At 47.6% G+C, this 20,217-nt stretch overlaps 1 protein-coding gene across 5 annotated transcripts in view; it reads left to right on the forward strand.

Moving 5' to 3' along the window:
• The window catches only part of LOC129839304 (septin-9-like), a 90,468-nt gene that overhangs the window by 32,041 nt on the left and 38,210 nt on the right, over positions 1-20,217 (forward strand). For 3 of the 5 annotated variants that reach the window (XM_055906623.1, XM_055906624.1, XM_055906622.1), the window contains exon 2: positions 8,773-9,426. The exons of 1 other annotated variant lie outside the window; for it this stretch is intronic. In XM_055906623.1, the coding sequence (XP_055762598.1) occupies positions 8,773-9,426 (654 nt within the window). Of the gene's footprint in view, positions 1-8,772; positions 9,427-17,474; positions 17,808-20,217 lie in introns of those variants that run through there. One more of the 5 variants, XM_055906625.1, reaches the window with a different exon arrangement.

The following is a 20,217-nucleotide window of genomic DNA, read 5'->3' on the forward strand; positions in this document are numbered from 1 at the left end:
TTCTAGTCGTTAACCTGTGGCGGTTGCTTGTTCAAAGGAATGAACTAGGCCTTACCTGCCAAGTACCAAGGGGTTCAGACTGAAAGGCCTTACCTGCCAAGTACCAAGGGGTTCAGACTGAAAGGCCTTACCTGCCAAGTACCAAGGGGTTCAGACTGAAAGGCCTTACCTGCCAAGTACCCAGGGGTTCAGACTGAAAGGCCTTACCTGCCAAGTACCCAGGGGTTCAGACTGAAAGGCCTTACCTGCCAAGTACCCAGGGGTTCAGACTGAAAGGCCTTACCTGCCAAGCACCCAGGGGTTCAGACTGAAAGGTATAGAGCCAAGTACTACTGAACTACCAACAGCTGCATTCACTTTGAGTTCCTCTATCTTTCTTTCTCTCTCTTTGTCTCTCTTTCTCTTTGTCACACCGTGTGTCAGCATAAACCCAACAGTGTCCAGAGAAGACACAAGGAAGTGTATATTTGACACACTAACATTAGCGGTGGCTAAAGCTTTGGACTGATCAAGTGAAATATAATAGGGGGAGGATTTGTGTAACTTTATTGGTCATTCGATGGCCTTGCCTTGTCAGACTTGGTTTTGAAAGATTTCTATAGTATTATAATTCCGCTGCGTGATGTTGTAGCCCACTTCTGTTGACACTGGCAGAACCGCTATGTGCGTAAGCGTGCGTAAGCATGTAGTACCACGGCGTTAAACTTCACCATTATAGTTTGTGTTAGTGTATCAAGATAAAGTGTTGTCAAAAACTTGAAAAGACATTTAATTCAAGTCATAATCACTGTTTTGCCAGTGGGCTTGGCATTGTGTGTACAGTAGTATATGTCTGAAACGGCACAGTTTTTAAATGCTAGCATTATATCATCATGCCTCTTATGTTTTCATAGACCATAATCTGGCAGTATTACAGTAACTGTCAGCGTCCTCATAGTTCCACCGTCATGTGATACTGATCAGGAAGTGAGCGAGTCTGGAATGTAAGAGATTGTTCAGTGAGGCAACCATTGACTACAGACTTAATACCATGGTGTTATATGAGCAGAGAAAGGTCAGCAATATTATTTGGCAATATCTTCTCTAGTATCCCATAGATAGTGTGTAATACTATATATTTGCTACAGTACAGTTGGCCTTTTCTGCCCTAAAGAACCCTCAAAACACACACTTGCACATCCGGCCCAATAGACATCAATTAGGCTAGACACACACACACTGATGTAACTCTAGCATTTGGGCCTCAGAGTTGCGGTCCCCAGGAGAGCTCCCTTCACTCTTCAGTTCTAAGAGGCCGGTCTGAAGGCCGTCTGTCCCCCGTCTAGACCCCTTTCTTTGAGGAAGCTGATCCAGCCGGTCACATCAGGACTCAGACGACATGCCATGGAGCTCAGGGCCCATACTCACAAAGTGTCTCAGAGAAGGAGTATTGATCAAGCCCTGGGACTCTAACATGAAGGCCACCATGACGTCCGTTGGCCTTGTTTAGTAGGATAGCGTGCTGATGTGGATGAGCTGTAGTGCAACAGTGGACCCTAGAGAACACAACCTCATGTCTTGACCTTTTTTAGTCAGTTTTAGTATACGTCTATGTTCTCTCTCTCGCCCTCTCTTTCCTCAGTGTTCAATCTTTTCTCTAACCTCACTAAACCCCACAACAGGATGCGGCGATGACTTTGATCTTTTTGACCTCAGTCAGAACCAACACAACCAGGACATCGGTCTCTTTCTATATCTACCGTGAGCCTGTAAACAGGAAACAATACGTTATGGTTCTGGTGGTGTAACGGCTGTCCTCCTCTTCTTCATCCGAAGAGGAGCAGGGATTGAACCAAGGCGCAGCGAAGTTTGAACACATAATGAATTTAATGACAAGACGAAAAACGAACACGAACTACACTTGAAATGATACAAAATAACAAACGACGTAGACTGACCTAAACATGAGAACTTACATAAACACGAAGAACGCACGAATAGGAAACAGACTACATAAACTGAACAAACCGTATACAGTTCCGTATGGTGCAGACATAACACAAACACGGAAGACAATCACCCACAACGAACACTGTGACAACGCCTACCTAAATATGACTCTTAATTAGAGGAACGCCAAACACCTGCCTCTAATTAAGAGCCATACCAGGCAACCCAAAACCAACACAGAAACAGAAAACATAGAATGCCCACCCAACCTCACGTCCTGACCAACTAACACACATAACAACTAACATAAATAGGTCAGGAACGTGACATTACCCCCCCCACAAGGTGCGAACTCCGGACGCACCAGCACAAAGTCTAGGGGAGGGTCTGGGTGGGCATCTAACCACGGTGGTGGCTCAGGCTCCGGGCGAGGTCCCCACCCCACCATAATCCATCCTAGCTTCCTCCCTCCAAGAATGTCCACCCTCTTTTTACCCCCACAAAATCCTCTTAATAACATCACTAATAAGGACAGCACCGGGACAGAGAGATAAATCAAGACAGAGGGATAGATAAGAATATAGAGGTAGATCAAGATAGAGAGGGAGATCAGGATAGAGGGGCAACTCCGGACTGAAAGGCAGCTCCGGACAGAGAGACAGCTCTGGACTGATGGGCAGTTCTGGGTATCTAGCCGTTTCAGGCTGAAGGGCAGCTCATGGCTGACTGACGAATCTCGACGCTCATGGCTGGCTGACGGCTCTCGACGCTCATGGCTGTCTGACGGCTCTCGACGCTCATGGCAGGCTGACGGCTCTCGACGCTCATGGCAGGCTGACGGCTCTCGACGCTCATGGCAGGCTGACGGCTCTCGACGCTCATGGCAGGCTGACGGCTCTCGACGCTCATGGCGCTCTGACGGCTCTGGCTGCTCATGGCGCTCTGACGGCTCTGGCTGCTCATGGCTCTCTGACGGCTCTGGCTGCTCATGGCTCGCTGGCGGCTCTGGCAGATCCTGTCTGGTTGGCGGCTCTGGCAGATCCTGTCTGGTTGGCGGCTCTGGCAGATCCTGTCTGGTTGGCGGCTCTGGCAGATCCTGTCTGGTTGGCGGCTCTGGCAGATCCTGTCTGGCTGACGGCTCTAGCGGCTCCTGTCTGGCTGACGGCTCTAGCGGCTCCTGTCTGGCGGATGGCTCTGTAGGCTCATGGCAGACGGGCGGCTTTGCAGGCTCATGGCAGACGGGCGGCTTTGCAGGCTCCTGGCAGACGGATGGCTCAGACGGCGCTGGGGAGACGGATGGCTCAGATGGCGCTGGGGAGACGGATGGCTCAGATGGCGCTGGGGAGACGGATGGCTCTGGCCGGATACGGTGCACTGTAGACCTGGTGCGTGGTGCCGGAACTGGAGGCACCGGGCTAAGGATAAGCACCTTCCTACTAGTGCGGGGAGCAGGGACAGGGCACACTGTATTCTCAAAGCCCACTCTATAACTGATGCGTGGTACCGGCACTGGTGACGCCGGGCTGAGGACAAGCACATCAGGATTAGTAGGGGGAGAAGATACAGTTTGTACAGGGCTCTGGAGACGCACTGGTAGCTTAGTGCGTGGGGCCGGAACTGGAGGCACCGGGCTAGATACACGCACTACAGGGAGAGTGCGTGGAGGAGGAACAGGGCTCAGGATACGCACTGGTAGCCTAGTGCGTAGTGTAGACACTGTAGGTACTAGGCTGGGGCGGGGAGGTGGTGCCGGAAATACCGGACCGTGGAGGCGTACTGGCACTCTTGAGCATTGAACCCGCCCAACCTTACCTGGTTGAATGCTCCCGGTCGCCCGACCAGTGCGGGGAGGTGGAATAACCCGCACCGGCCTATGTAGGCGAACCGGGGAAACCATGCGTAAGGCCGGTGCCATGTATGCCGGCCCGAGGAGACGCACTGGAGACCAGACGCGTTGAGCCGGCCTCATGACACCTGGCTCAATACTCAATCTAGCCCTACCAGTGCGGGGAGGTGGAATAACCCGCACTGGGCTATGCACTCGTACAGGAGACACCGTGCGCTCTACTGCGTAACACGGCGCCTGCCCGTACTCCCGCTCTCCACGGTAAGCCTGGGAAGTGGGCGCAGGTCTCCTACCTGCCCTTGGCCCACTACCTCCTAGCCCCCCCCCCAAGAAATTTTTGGGAATTACTTACGGGCTTTTTGGGCTTCCGTGCCAGACGCGTTCCCTCATAGCTCCGGTTCCTCTCTCCGGTAGCCTCTGCTCTCCTCAGTGCCTCCAGCTGTTCCCATGGGAGGCGATCCCTACCAGCCAGGATCTCCTCCCAAGTGTAGCAACCCTTTCCGTCCAATACATCGTCCCATGTCCATTGCTCCTTCTTTTCCTGTCCCTTTCTCCGTTGACTCCGCTGCTTGGCTCTGGTATGGTGGGTGATTCTGTAACGGCTGTCCTCCTCTTCTTCATCCGAAGAGGAGCAGGGATTGAACCAAGGCGCAGCGAAGTTTGAACACATAATGAATTTAATGACAAGACGAAAAACGAACACGAACTACACTTGAAATGATACAAAATAACAAACGACGTAGACTGACCTAAACATGAGAACTTACATAAACACGAAGAACGCACGAATAGGAAACAGACTACATAAACTGAACAAACCGTATACAGTTCCGTATGGTGCAGCCATAACACAAACACGGAAGACAATCACCCACAACGAACACTGTGACAACGCCTACCTAAATATGACTCTTAATTAGAGGAACGCCAAACACCTGCCTCTAATTAAGAGCCATACCAGGCAACCCAAAACCAACACAGAAACAGAAAACATAGAATGCCCACCCAACCTCACGTCCTGACCAACTAACACACATAACAACTAACATAAATAGGTCAGGAACGTGACAGGTGGCTCGTTTTGGTTGGAGCATAACTACATTTCTCCGCTCCATATCCTGCATAAAAATCGAATTGTATTCGTCACATGCTTCGTAAATAACAGGTGTACACTAGCAGTGAAATGCACATTGACTGTGTTAACTCAAACCATTAGATAAAAACTTATCATAAGCCTATCTCTTTCTAGCTGCGTCAGAGCTGTACAGTATCTATTGTCCATTACTCTATCTGTGTTTCCTTGAGGAGATGAGCTACCGCCAGTGATGCACACAGGGACAGGAAGTCAAGGCTAGCACCTGGGCCTAGCAGGGGATTTCTCCTCTATTTAAATCTATTTAGTAGGCCCAGGGCGATGCCAGTAGTGCGATACTCGTTAGTGTCGTGGCAGGGAAACAAAACACCAAGCAGATTTAACTTCTTTAAGAAAACAGTTCTAATGTTGGAAAACAAACATCATTATGGTGTCATCCAGAGTCACATGCATTTCTTTTCCAAGCTACTGTGAGGGTGTTGGTGAAGGGTAAAAATGCAGAGTCAGGCGCAGGACACAGATATGAGTATAGTCCGAAAGTTTACTCAAAAATAAAGATAACGTTCCAACAAGGAAAACACAAATAATCCAAAGCACAAGAACACGAACCCACATGACAAACAACAACGCACAAAACAGAGAGGGAAACCAGAGGGTTAAATAAAGAGCATAATTAATGGAATAGACATCAGGTGTGTATGATGAAGACAAAACCAAATGAAAATGAAACATGGATCGGTGGCGACTAGAAAGCCACCGCCGAACGCCGCCCGAACAAGGAGAGGGACCAACTTCGGCAGAAGTCGTGACAGCTACAGCACAATATTTTTACACAGCTGGCTTTTAAAGGACCAAGGAGTTGAGTTTGCTTCGTGTTTTCATTTTTGCTATGGAATGTTTTTTGCGATGCTGGTATCTACCCGACCCTACTATTTAGGCCAGGTGGGAGAGAGCCTCCATCTTAGTGTGTTGTGCTATGCTAGGACCAGGAGTTTTTCTGACCACAACATCTGACCAGGAAAAACTCTGTTGGCCCAGTTATAGGCCTGGACTAGGGCCCAGATTTGTTCTTGGTCAGGAAAAATGCCTGGCCCTATGGCTATTGTTATGGTCATCACCTCACAAGAGACTGTGAGACACTGAACACTAAGAGGTAGGCTACACAGGGAGAGAGAGAAGTAGGCTCTGTTTCTTAAGGAGATTCCACAGTTCTGTATTTCCAGCTCATTGTCTGGGAATGCCATTTCACTTGGGGGATGAGACGGTGCCGTACGCCTGGCCTTCGCTCACGTCGGGATACTGGCGCTCCGTGATCCCAGGTCAATCCAGCACGTGTGAAATCCATGACAGGGATATCCTTGGATGCTTCCTCGGAAATACGTGATCCTTCTTCTCTGTTTTCTAGCGGAATGATGTTGGATAGAGTGACCTGAATGTATAGAAAACCATGGAAAACCGCATGGTAGAACTGAGTCGAGGAGCGTTCCTATTTGCTATAGTAATTCCCGTAATGTCTCTCTCTTTCCAAGTCATTCTCAGGCACATGGTGTCTGTTGAGAAAGTTGCATTTTTAGGTCATATTAAATCATGTGCAGCCATCTTGGATGTTATGATAACACTTAAGTCCTATCAGTGTTATGCGTGTCTGACCGTCTCTATGAAACCGTGGTCTTACACCCAGCCGACTGTTTTTAAGCATTGAGCATTTAATCATACATTGTACAGTTTCTCTCTGATAGTAACACTCACGTCCTATCAGTTGTTAGGCTTATACTGACTGTCTCTCTATGCATTGCAACCCTGCCGTGTTCAAGAGCATGTAACGATACAGAACACTCAGGTAGAAATGTATGTTGTAGAGAAGATAGAGTAGGGAATCGTGTCAGCTCTGTTCATTCTATTTCTGTCTGCAACGTTCGGAACGTTTCAGATCACTGAATAGACTAATGGTCTCCCAGCTCACTGTTTGCTAAGCACTAAGCAGCAGACTGATTTGGCAGTCAAGTCCTAGTCCTGGACCGAGTTGAAAGTAGCCGGATACTTGGAATCATTCAGCACAATCTTAAAATACACTAGGGAGGAAAGGGGGGTTATGGGGGATGGAGTAGAGTGGCAAAGTGGAAATAACTTATAACCGTCTTCTGTTTTATATAAGTGGCATATGGGATTGGGTCTCCCATTCTAATTAAAGATATGGTAGATGGGACGTGTTTTTAGTAACAGCCAAAGCAACACCCATCCTTAAAATGGAGGACTTAAATGTTTTTATAATGCCTCGTAGACTCCGGAATTTAACGCCAATATTCCCCAAATCATGAGAGCGTAATGGAGGAAGCATGAGAGAATAACAGTTAGTCGTCGTTGGAAATAAATGTTTAGTTAACAACCTTTCAGAAGGTGTTTTGGGGGTCGTTAAGAGCATTTAACACCTACAGTATGTACACATGAGACCCTTCAAATGCAGTTAGGAGGTTTAGCAGTTTGCTAATGCTGCTATGCTAACGTTGGTAAGCTAGCTTTTCAATGCACAGGGAATGCAAGAACAAGGAAAGGCAGATCAGTGAAATAAAATGGAAAGATGTACGGTAACCATAGCAGGAGTGAGTGTTTAAATAGAGAGCTACAGAGGGAAGGGGTGCTAGCAACACCAATCATACAACAGCATATAGACATCATGGACACTTATGAGGCCATAAAAAGGTTCTTGAACTGGAAAAATGCCATTGGACAGTCAGAGAAGAGCAAGACATTTCCTCCAGCACGCTAAATTATAGTTTGGCAAGAAGAGGATTTGTCTTAGGGGGAGAAAGAGTATCGCTGTCATAAAATGAAGAGGTTTATAGCAGTAAAATTAGATTAGGCCCATAACTGATCTATTGAGGAAAGGCTTTGGTGTGATTGTCTCCAGCTCTCTGAGTCCCTTCACTGCTCGGACTGGGTTTATGGAGAGGGCAATGGGATAGGGGCTGAGTACCCCCTCTGTGGGTGTACATACATACACACATACATACACACGTGTAGACAGACAGACAGACACACACACTCTCTTTAGGCCATAACTGATCATCAGCTTGGAGTTGTGTTGAGAGGACATGGATGTGTGTGCCTGTGATGTCATAAGCAGCTCGTAACCACAGTGACTAGCTTAGCATCTTCCCCGTGGGATTCAGGTTGACTTCTAAGAGGCAATGCCTACAAGGCCAAACTAGCCTCGTGTTTTGGTTGAAACTTATTTCTGGGATTTTCTCACAAAGCCACCAGTAACCTGGGGGAGGCGTGTCTCCTTTTGTTCATTTGGTATTAATGCATTGTATATAGGCTATGCATCAGTTACTACCACTACTACTCATCCATAACTCATCCATATCTCATACAATATTAAAGAATGCATGTAGAGAATACAAGGCAGATATATGACTTTCATTTATATAAGGCCATTTGAGGCTGTGCAAGTGGGTGTATAAATTGGATCACATTTTATAACATACTGTGTCATACAACTGGCACCATATACACGTGTACAGTGCCAATATGCAGTCGTATGTAGTGACAGATTGGCACCACTAATAAAGAGTTATTGAAATGAGTTGAGCTTGGCTTAATTGCTTGTCGCTGCCATTTTCCTTTGTGATGTCGCCGAGATTGCTTTTCCAGCTTCTCTCCACCCACTAACCTCAAGCAGCTATTATGCCACGGGGACGTCAGAACAGTTCATGTTGCTCCTCTGGAATTAGAATACACTGTTCATATATTTGCTGTCGTATTTGTTTGGTCCAGGACTAGCCGCAATGTTTGTTTAGGAAACCGGCCCTAAGTGCACTCTGATTATCAGCAATGTCAGAAATGGTCAAGTATGGATGACTCAATGACTGAGTGTGTCTGTCTCATCTCACTCTCCATGCAGCTCTAAAGAGGTCGTTTGAGGTGGAGGATGTGGACACCTCGGCCAACTCCTCGCCAGGCTCCCGCCGGGCGCCCAACAACACCAACCACCGCCCCGTCATGTCCCCCACCAGCATCTACTACCGTGAACTGGGCGCCAGCAATAACAACAACGGCCCCATCTCCAAGACCATCATGGGAGGGGGCGGCTCCAAGCCTCCTGAACCCATATCCCGGGGACGCACGGAGCTCTCCATCGACATTTCCTCCAAGCAGGTGGATCCAACCAGCCCTGGTTCCCTCCGATTCGGCACGAAACGACCCGAGGTCCTAGGCCACTCCAAGACGCCCGAGATGGGCCACAAACGGGAGGTGACCTTCGCTAAAACACCCCAGGAGGCGGTGATTCGCGGAGGGGCCCGGACCCCCGAGCCCCCCAGCCATGCCCGGAGGTTCGAGCCCCCCAATCTGGGGGATGGCCCGGCCGCTAGGACCACACCAGGGATCAGCGTCACCAAAGCACCCGAGACAACGGGGAATGGAAAGAACAACCACGAGAACCATGGTCATCATGCGCCGGTCCACCACCCGCACCACCCCAATCCCCACCACAACACCATCGTCACCACCATCCGCTGCTCCTCGCCCAACCGCACCAAGTCCCCCAACCCTGACAGTGAGTAACCTCTGACCCTAGGTTTCTTCTCCTGAACCCTCTAACTCCTTAGGTTCCTCGTGTGATCCTGGATGTAGTCACTCTAACAGAGTGAGGGGCTTCAAGTAGTGGAGAACACAAACAGCCAAAGAGATGCTTGGGTTTGTAGGAAGGCCCCAACTTTCCATTGTCTTTTATTTGTGTCACTGTGAAGTTTCTATGGAGGTGACCAGTATATACATGTGTAAACAAGGGAGAGTAAAGCAGTGTTTTGAGGCTTTGGGCCTGCTGTGTGTGCTGCTAACCACCGATCATAGGATTGTGTGTGTGTGTGTGTGTGTGTGTGTGTGTGTGTGTGTGTGTGTGTGTGTGTGTGTGTGTGTGTGTGTGTGTGTGTGTGTGTGTGTGTGTGTGTGTGTGTGTGTGTGTGTGTGTGTGTGTGTGTGTGTGTGTGTGTGTGTTTGATCTGGGCTGGAGTTCCCTGTGGCGTTACACAGGCTGCTGAGCAGAAGCTTTGCTGTGAGAAAGCAGAGAAGCCCAATGAGGTGTGGAGGCAGTAATGGGCTCACTCCACTGATCTGGGGCCTGTTTCTAGGAGTAGCCTCCAATGCTGAGGTTGAGTGCCTCCAGTCTGATACAGCCTGCCTTGGTGGAGAGATGCCACTGTAAAAGTGGTATGAGTAAGCAAAGTGCATCGTAGACTGGTCTCAGATCTGTTTGTGCTATATAGCCAACTCAAATAGTTTTTTTTCTGTCATGCCAAACATGATCTGGGACCAGTGAGGCTAGGTATATATAGAAACCGTGTACCATGGTCCTGCATTCATGTCAGCTTTCTGTTTTAAGACTATTGGCAATATGCACATACCTCCACAGTACACAGTAGTGTAGGTATCCACATTTTGGATAGACTTTTAGTTTTCAAACCTCCAGTGGTAGCGGTACAGAACATTTTCCACAACACATCATCCCCCTCCAGTTGCCCTCCTCTACTACCTCACAGAGGGACTGGACGATGCAATCACACAGAGTGGAGAGCTCTGGGTCCCCGGAGTGGGCCTGTAAGAGGAGAGGTCTGTTTGATTAGAGCCCAGCTTGGGCCTGTCTGTCAGTATGGCCTGTCCCTCCTGTCCCCCTCTGCTCTGTCTGGAGCCCAGCGTCTCAGTCCCTCATCAATGAATGTTCAGCTGCTTGCTTCTTCAATTCCCTCTCAACTCAGTCCCCTATCGCTGAATGTACAAAAACGATTCAGGCAATTTGTTCTTCAATTTCCTTTCAACTCAGTCCCCTATCGCTGAATGTACAAAAACTATTCAGGCAATTTGTTCTTCAATTCCGTCTCAACTCAGTCCCCTATCGCTGAATGTACAAAACCTATTCAGGCAATTTGTTCTTCAATTCCGTCTCAACTCAGTCCCCTATCGCTGAATGTACAAAACCTATTCAGGCAATTTGTTCTTCAATTCCCTCTCAACTCAGTCCCCTATTGCTGAATGTACAAAAAATATTCAGGCAATATGTTCTTCAATTCATGCACTCTTGGTAGACTGTGAGATAACAACAATATTTCATTTTATTCTCCTACATATGCAAAGGACGAATGTATAAACGGTTCTCGTCATCCCTGTCCTAAAGCAAACCAGTGTGTTTTAGCAGTCGGCAGCATCTGACACATTTGGGTTCCACTCACTCACTTTCCTTTGCTTTTCCCTTTCTTTGTCTCTCCCTCTCTTTGCTCCTCTCTCTTTCTTACAACACACGCACAAACACTCCTCTTCTTTCCTCCCTCTGCAGATTGAGCGTGTCTCGGCCCCCAGAAGGGGCGTCCGACACGAGCCAAGTTAGATTCCTGTAAACTGAGGGATAAAACCCAGAGCCAAATATGACCTAATGTGTCAGCATTTACAGTCTTTAGACGGCATTCACGCCATCTTTAGAGAGCGTTTTAGAGAATGTATAAATAACGTTTAGACAACGTTTTAGACCTGAGACTGAGGGAGCCCACAGCATGGGGCCAGCTGCAGGGAAACTACAGCTGCTAGACGCATTGGTTTGTTTATCAGATGGACAAAGGCATACATGCTTGCATCCCAAATGGTACCCTATTCCCTATATATTGGAGCTATGGCTCTAGTCAAAGCTAGTGCCATAGGGAGTAGGGTGCCATTTTGGACACAGCCACATGCAGAAAAGCATTCTACTTAGCCTTTTGCTCGTTCGCATCCTCAAACTCGAACTCCGCAGTTATCAAATGAATCGTGGCTTTCAGGATTTAATAAACCAGTATGTTCCAGTGTCGCTATTAGTGACATTGCCAAGTATTTCCTGACTTACTTGGCCTTTAATCAGCTATAATTCTGTAGGCTTTTTTCCCCTGTTGACACAGACCATTTTAGCATTAGGTGTCCGTGGATTGGAACAGTATTGGTATAAATGACCATACTTTATCATTCGGTACGAGTTTGTAGGCTATATTCCAATATTAAGAGCTCAGATTTGATGGGACGATAGAGAGAGTGAGTGAGTGTTTATTTTTTCTGCTCTGGAGCTGGGAGTCTTGTAGTCTGGTTCCTACTCAGGCCATGGAGGTCTGGGCTAGTTATTTGCCCAGAGGGAGAGGGCCTTATTAGGGCTCTCAATGAAGGGTGACCTGCCTGGAGGGCCTGAGGCCGGGGCCCACCCTGACTGACTGAGTGACTCTGACCCCTGCTCCGTCTGTCAGTGTGGGGAGATGGCGTCAGTGTTTCAGAAACGTGAACAACACAGCACTGTAGTGGACTGGTAGTGGGTTGTTTCCATCAGATTTTGTGTCAAGTAGGAGAAATTGGCTCCAACATAACACACAAGTAGGCCTTAATTCATTTCAATAGGTGACTATGAGTGATAGATGTGATGGTTTCACAAGTGACTTAAAAGGGATATTGATCCTCTTTCATGACAAGATATTACCTAGACAATGGTGGATATGAAACTCTTTACATTGGCGTACAGATTGTTGACTCCGTGCCTTGTGTGTCGTTTTCCAAGTTACCGTCAGCTGTGTTTTTGTGAGTGATAAGCCGTTTTCCTGTCCATTCAGTTTTTCAAACGGGTAATGACATCAGAGACACACACTCTGGTTTCTCGGGCTTCCTTCCTTCCGTGTGCTGTCCGTCAGGGCGATTGTTTCCCCTCGTCCTGACCTCGCCGCGACCTCGCCGCTCTTCCTCTCTCGGCCTGGGTCATGTGATCAGAGTCAGTGGCCCTTCCAGCCAGTTGTGTGATCTCACCACAATAGAGTACATCTGGATGCATTTTCAGTTTGTTTCTAGGATCAAAATGTCAGTCTCTGATCTCTGTAGGTGGCTCTAAATATCAACAGGTAACTGATGTTTGTGAAAGCAAAATAACCTGTTTTATATGTACTGTAGAAGAAATTGGAAGACTCTTTAATTGAATCCATCCACTGTTGCTCCCATTCACCCGTCTACATTGAACTTTACTGTAGATTGACAGGGTTATGATTTGCCTCGGTTGACTGCCCTTTTAAAAAAATATATATAACATTTATTTAACTAGGCAAGTCAGTTAAGAAAAAAATCATATTTACAATGACGGCCTAGGAACAGTGGGTTAACTGCCTTGTTCAGGGGCAGAACGGCAGATTTTTTTCCTTTGACAGCTCGGTGATTCGATCTAGCAACCTTTCAGTTACTAGCCCAACGCTCTAACCACTTGGCTACCTGCCGCCTTTGACCTCCCTACAATCAGAGGTCCATTATACTGTAGATGACTGTAATATTACACTGTAACAATACAGAGAGGAATTCCCATTGAGATTCAATTCGACCACTCTGTCCTGGGGGGTGGTTGGTTATGCCATCAGTTCTGACACTTCAAGCCCTCTAACCCAGCATTGAATTTGTTTGTATAAATCCTCAGTGTCTCATTGGCCCTGAACTGACATGTTTGGTTGATCAACAAAGTTGTGACGAAGGAGTCCGTTTGTTCCGTGACACACTCCTCTCACTGTTCTCCTCCATGCCCCTTCATTCTCCTCTGGTGGCCTGCCTGTGTGTTGTCTGTCCCGGTCCCCTACCCCCTGTGTACCACCATGTGACCTTCTGCAGCGTCACACCAGATGAGGGCCCCACTATCCCCTTTCTACAGAGAATACCTCCACACACAGAGAGCCAGAAGGGTAGGGAGATCCCAGGCTGATTAACATGATTAGCAGTGGACCCCCCAGGAGGAAAGGTTAAGGAATAGGGGGGGCCGCCATTCCTATCTGGCTAACGTCGCGCTAGTTAGTCTCTGACAACACACACACACACACACACTGGGCCTGTACTGTGAAATCGAGTGTAAACATTCCCAAAGTAAGAATCTTTGTACTAATCCCCTAGAATTCTAAAGTACTGTATTCAGTTTCCCCTTCCCCATGTCATTCCATGCTGTGCCACATATGTGGAACTAGAATGACCTCCGGCGCTATGTGATTTAAACTCCAGCTTCTTAGTTTTAGTTGAAGCACTCCGATTGGTATCTCAGGTAAAGTCGGTGTGATAAAACAGCTCTTGACAGCAGGCCCCGTGGTGCATTCATTGCGGAAACCGTTTACCGTTTCAGAACCAAACGGAAGCAAACAGAGCAAAACTAGAGATTCTATTGGACAAATTCAGGTAGGTCCCTTGTTTGCTTCCGTTTTTTAAAAGAAATGTTGCAACAGAATCGGCGTACTGAATACGGTATCCATCTGGTATCCATCTCTCGCTCGCAGGGCATTCCTGAAGTCATTCACCAAGTCACTATGGTAAGAGGAGAGAAAGGAGGCCCCACTCATTTTAACCAGGCAGATAGTGACCTGGAGATGATGCTTATTGGGTGTTCTTAACACATGTCTACTCTGGAGTCACATTTGTTTTCAGTTTGTGGACAGTAGTAGGAATGGGGCAACACCTTAGGGGAGAGGGGAGCACTACAGGGTTTGGGCTGGTGTACATTTAGCTTTTACACAGCTAACAAGCAGGGACTTGATGGCAAGGGAGGACTATGACACACTCACACACACATGCATGTACGCACACACTCACACCACCTCAGACAGTGGTCAGGCGTCTCCCAGTTTAATTGCACTCAGCATGACCCGCTGTGTCATTATGAGAGAGAGAGAGAGTGGAAATGTCTTTATTCTTTTGGAACTTCTGTGAGTGTAATGTTTACTGTTCATTTTTGTTTATTTCACTTTTGTTTATTATCTACTTCACTTGCTTTGGCAACGTTAACATGCGTTTCCCATGCCAATAAAGCCCTTGAATTGAGTAGAGGAGGCCGTCTGCGAGAGCATATCATCATGGCTCATCTTAAACTGTTTACAGGTTCCAAACCTCTCAGGGTTAGCGTTAGCGGGCTAGGAAAACTACAGAGTGAGGTCATTAGACTGCAGTGTTGGCCACTCACTTTCAGCTCCCCTGAGAGCTAGCGGTGTTAGCTCATATTCATGTCTGTGGGTGCAGAGCTCAGAGTGGCCAGCAGGAGGAGCAGTATGACAGGTGGAGTGTAGGGTTTGGCTTAGGGGAGATGGCTACGGGACCTGGCTTGCAGGTACTGATTGCATCTTATACAGGGCGTTGCTGAGGGCATATAGACAGTACTTAAAGGTGCATTTCGAAGTACATCTCTTGTTCTCTTATCCACTCTCTTTTATTTCTCTCCCCCCTCTCTCTTCTCTCACTCACACATTGTTCTATATCTCACTAAAACTGAATGAATGTGTCTGGTTGTGTTATGTGGGATTTATCCCTGATGTGATTTAAAGTGTTTTGGAGGCTGTGGACTCTGACTGGGTCAGTGGAAAGCCTGTGTCTGTCTGTGTGTATTGAGCGCTTCCACTGAGGGAGAGCCGAGCTGAGTGAAGTGGAAACCGGACAGGGTTTCCGGAAGCTTCTGTGTACTCTGCTCCGCCTGGTGGAAGTCAGGGGTTAAACAAGGTTCCCATGCAGCACACACTCCACTAAAGCAACCCCAGTTCCCCCTTCCTCCTATTTCCAGTCTCTCTGAGCCACTATCTCCCAGTCCCCACCCTTGTCTTCCTTAGTGAGTTCTCTGAATGCTGGTCAAGCTGGCCTGACACTAGTCACGACCGTACAAAATAGGAAGTGCCAGGACTTTTTCCTGACCACTTGACCACCAGCCAACAACTCTCATCCCTATCAGTGTCTGGACCCTCCCCTGACTCTACCACAGTCTTTTATCTGGTTTATTCTGGTTTATCTTGAAGAGGTGTCTGGTCCTGTCTCGTCCTGCTTATAGACTGCACCCGGCTGCTACGGGCTGAACAGGATGAGCTCAGTATTTCTCAGTTTTGCCAACTGTACAGCTGGTTAACAAAGAGAAGGTCCACTCGGTCAGTGCCTCAGCTCTCAACACCTTCTGCTAAGGAGGTTTTCCTCATCCCTGGCCGATAAGGGCCATGTTTGGAATGATAATGGTGTTTTACTGTAATTAAACTCTCTCTTTCACCATAACAATACGAGGTTCCCAGATATTGACGTCATGTATATGTCTTTGTCGAGGGCAGTGCCTCGCAACCAACAGTTGTTGCTGTGTGGCCAAAGATTGAGTGAGTTAGTGCACACGAATTGTGAGGGGGGCACTGGACAGATGGCCATACGTACCACTGTTGTGCCATCTGCTAGGCTGGGCAGCGGGCAGATGGGAGGCAGGGCAGGGTATGTGTGGGGTCAGTACACCCCCTCTCCCTGCTGGACCTACCTAAATAATAGTAATCAGTCACCATAGAAATAGAATTACTATAACGGGCGTCAATGTTCTGTGACTCTATATCTATCAGCCACTAGTCAAGTGGGGGGGGGGGGGGGGGGGGGGGGTAGAGACACAGTACTGCAGGGAGTTATTGATCCTTAGATGTTCAATAGAAGAGGAAGACGGTTACTTTTTATGATCAATTGTTTATTCATCTTCAAACATATATTTTTTTTATGAAGACATGATTCCATGTTAATTAAATGTCTCACTGACAGATCTCATCGATTTGGTCGAATAGGCCCCTCCCAGGTTTACGTGATTTGATCTGTCATTCAATCAATTTCCTCAGGACATAATGCAAGTACTGTAGGGCCTTTGACACAAAATGGTGTCCAGTTGCACAGGCTGGTGCCCCATGCTGATTATAGCTGTGGCAACTGCTTCCTAGCTGATGCTCGCTTTACATTGAGGTGAATGAGACCACTCTTCATAATGGAGTCATCATCGCACCCATTGACGCACGGCACAGTGCCTGGAGGTGTGTTTGACAGGGGTAATATTATGACTAGACTTAAACCCTAATCCCCTCTGAACAGCCCTAGATCAAATAACACTGGGTTAGCACGCACGCGCGCACACACTGCTTGCTTGCCTGACTGGCTTCTCACCTCCATGGTGAACGGCTAGCTCTCTATTGCCTAAACACAGCTAACACCGCTACGTTGGGAGTCCTTATCCTGTGGAAGTAGCTAGCTTTGTCAAATTAGCTAAAGTAGCTCGGCTCGGAGGACTTTCACCTTCACGATGTGTGGAGCGTTGGCGCTTTGTACTCAGTGATGAGACATGAATGAATAAAAAGGTTAATTAATATAAAATACAAACTATTTGTATATTATTATTCAAATTTCATGGGAAAATACATAATGATGAATTAAATATATTTTTGGTTTTGATTATTCATTATTCAGAAGACGGAACAAGCAGGAGAAGCTGTTCTGACAAATCCTTTAGGAACAGGATACACCATTTAAATCATCCAACTTACAGTAAAGCTATATTTGGGAAAAAACGTTGACTACTTATGTTATGACTAGATCTTTTGGCGTTCATTTACTGTAACACTGACAAGCTTTCTCTCTCTGTCTCTCCCAGTTCAGCACATGGCAAAGTTTCTATTATGGATAATTATCATCATAACTCTGGGAAGTTTTCTGGAACGACCGCACAGAGAGAAAGTATGTAATCAGAGTCCCGTCTTCCTCTCTTTCTTCTCCTCCATTCGAAGCTGAGTCATCCGGCTCCCCCTAGAATTCCAGCTGGAATTAGGGGCAGGGATTCCCCCGGAAGCGCAATCCGATCGGTGGAGCTCTGTTTTATTGTTCAGTCTTGAGGCTCCGGGTAAGGAACGCCGAGCTGGGAACATCGGGAAGAGGGAGCCTTACAGAAACTGTACGTTAGATCCCAATCGCTCCCAGGCACTCCCAGCTGTCACCGTGAAGAGTTTAGGTTTGGGAAGCAGTTGGGAATTTTATTTGGGATTTTTTACTTCCACGTCGGAATAGTTTGTTCTGTGGTGCTTCGACTGGGACTGCGTTTGGAAGACATGGCTGCATGTGGTGCAGAGATGCACATTAACCCTGAGATGGAGGTCCTCTGTGAGTATGGCTGATGGGTTGCTTCACAAATGGCACCATATCCCCTATGTAGTGCACTACTTTTGACCAGGGTCCATAGGGTTCTGGTCAAAAGTAGTGCACTATGTAGGGAATAGGGTGTCATTTAAGATGCAAACTTGAAGGAAGGGGGAGGGCTGTTGAGACATAACTGGTGTGACTGAGACAACTGGTTTCTATTAAGGCCAATCAGGGCTACATGATGTTTAACTCTACTTTAGACGCTGAGGAAATGGAAAGGCAATCAGGGACATCCCAAGATGCTTTTTAATAAGTTCCTCTTCTCCCCCTAAAACCTCAGTTTAGATGAGGTAAGGCCGCATAGGATCTGCATTGATTTCTCTCTCCCTGAAGTTTTGTTTTATCATCTGTGCTGTTTCGTGCTACTCTTGTATGTTGCATTAAGGCTCTATGTCCACAGTTGATTTCAGTATCACTAAAAATGTCCTTGATTCGAAAGTGGAGTTGAATAGTTTGCATATACACAGTATGTGTTATGTCTGAGTCTGCATGCTTCTAATGTGGGTTTGATGGAATCCTTGTGCATGCTAGCCTCTTTCTCTCTCTAGCTCTCTCTCTCTCTCTCGCTCTAGCTCTCGCTCTAGCGCTCTCTCTAGCTCTCGCTCTAGCGCTCTCTCTAGCTCTCTCTCTACCTCTCTCTAGCTCTCTCTCTGGCTCTCTCTCTAGCTCTCTCTCTAGCTCTAGCTCTCTCTCTAGCTCTAGCTCTGGCTCTCTCTCTAGTTCTAGCTCTCGCTCTAGCTCTCTCGTTCTCTCTCGTTATCTCTAGCTCTCACGTTCTCTCTAGCTCTCTCGCTCTAGCGCTCTCTCTCGCTCTAGCTTGCTCTAGCTTGCTCTAGCGCTCTAGCTCGCTCTCACGCTCTCTCTCGCTCTCTCTCGCTCTAGCTTGCTCTCTAGCTCGCTCTTGCGCTCTAGCTCGCTCTAGCGCTCTCTCTCGCTCTAGCTCGCTCTCATTCTCTCTTGCTCTAGCTCACTCTCTCTCGCTCTCGCGCTCTCTCTCTAGCTCGCTCTCTAGCTCGCTCTCTCGCTCTATCTCGCTCTCGCGCTCTCTCTCGCTCTAGCGTTCTCTCTCGCTCTCTCTAGCTAGCTCGCTCTTTCTCTAGCGCTCGCTCGCTCTCGCTCCTTCTCTAGCTTTCCCTCTCTAGCACTCCCCCTCTAGCTCTCTCTCCCCCTCTAGCTCTCTCTCCCCCACTAGCGCACTCTCCCCCTCTAGCTCTCTCTCCCCCTCTAGCTCTCTCTAACCCTCTAGCTCTCTCTCCCCCTCTAGCTCTCTCTAACCCTCTATCTCTCTCTAACCCTCTAGCTCTCTCTCCCCCTCTAGCTCTCTCTCCCCCTCTAGCTCTCTCTCCCCCTCTAGCTCTCTCTAACCCTCTAGCTCTTTCTAACCCTCTAGCTCTCTCTAACCCTCTAGCTCTCTCTCCCCCTCTAGCTCTCTCTCCCCCTCTAGCTCTCTCTCCCCCTCTAGCTCTCTCTCCCTCACCCTAGCGCTCTCTAGCACGCTCTCTCTATCTACTGTATGTACAGTTGAAGTCGGAAGTTTACATACACTTATGTTGGAGTCATTAAAACTCGTTTTTCAACCACTCCACAAATGTCTTGTTGACAAACTATAGTTTTGGCAAGTCGGTTAGGACATCTACTTTGTGCATGACACAATTCATTTAAAAAATAATTGTAGACCTCCACAATTCTGGTTCATCCTTGGGAGAAATTTCCAAATGCCTGAAGGTACCACATTCAACTGTACAAACAATAGTACGCAAGTATAAACACCATGGGACCACACAGCCATCATACCGCTCAGGAAGGAGATGCGTTCTGTCTCCTAGAGATGAACGTACTTTGGTGCGAAAAGTGAAAATTTATCCCAGAACAACAGCAAAGGATCTTGTGAAGATGCTGGAGGAAACGGGTACAAAAGTATCTATATCCACAGTAAAAAGAGTCCTATATCGACATAACCTGAAAGGCTGCTCAGCAAGGAAGAGGCCACTGCTCCAGAACCACCATTAAAAAAAGTCAGACTACGGTTTGCAACTGCCCATGGAGACAAAGATCGTACATTTTTGGAGAAATGTCCTCTGGTCTGATGAAACAAAAATAGAACCGTTTGGCCATAATGACCATCGTTATGTTTGGAGGAAAGAGGGAGGCTTGCAAGCCGAAGAACACCATCCCAACCGTGAAGCACAGGGGTGGAAGCATCATGTTGTGGGGGTGCTTTGCTGCAGGAGGGACTGATGCATTTCACAAAATAGATGACGTCATGAGGATGGAAAATTATGTGGATATGTTGAAGCAACATCTCAAGACATCAGTCAGGAAGTTAAAGCTTGGTCGCAAATGGGGCTTCCAAATGGACAATAACCCCAAG

This window comes from Salvelinus fontinalis, chromosome 40, assembly GCF_029448725.1.
Source record: "Salvelinus fontinalis isolate EN_2023a chromosome 40, ASM2944872v1, whole genome shotgun sequence".
NCBI lineage: Eukaryota > Metazoa > Chordata > Actinopteri > Salmoniformes > Salmonidae > Salvelinus > Salvelinus fontinalis.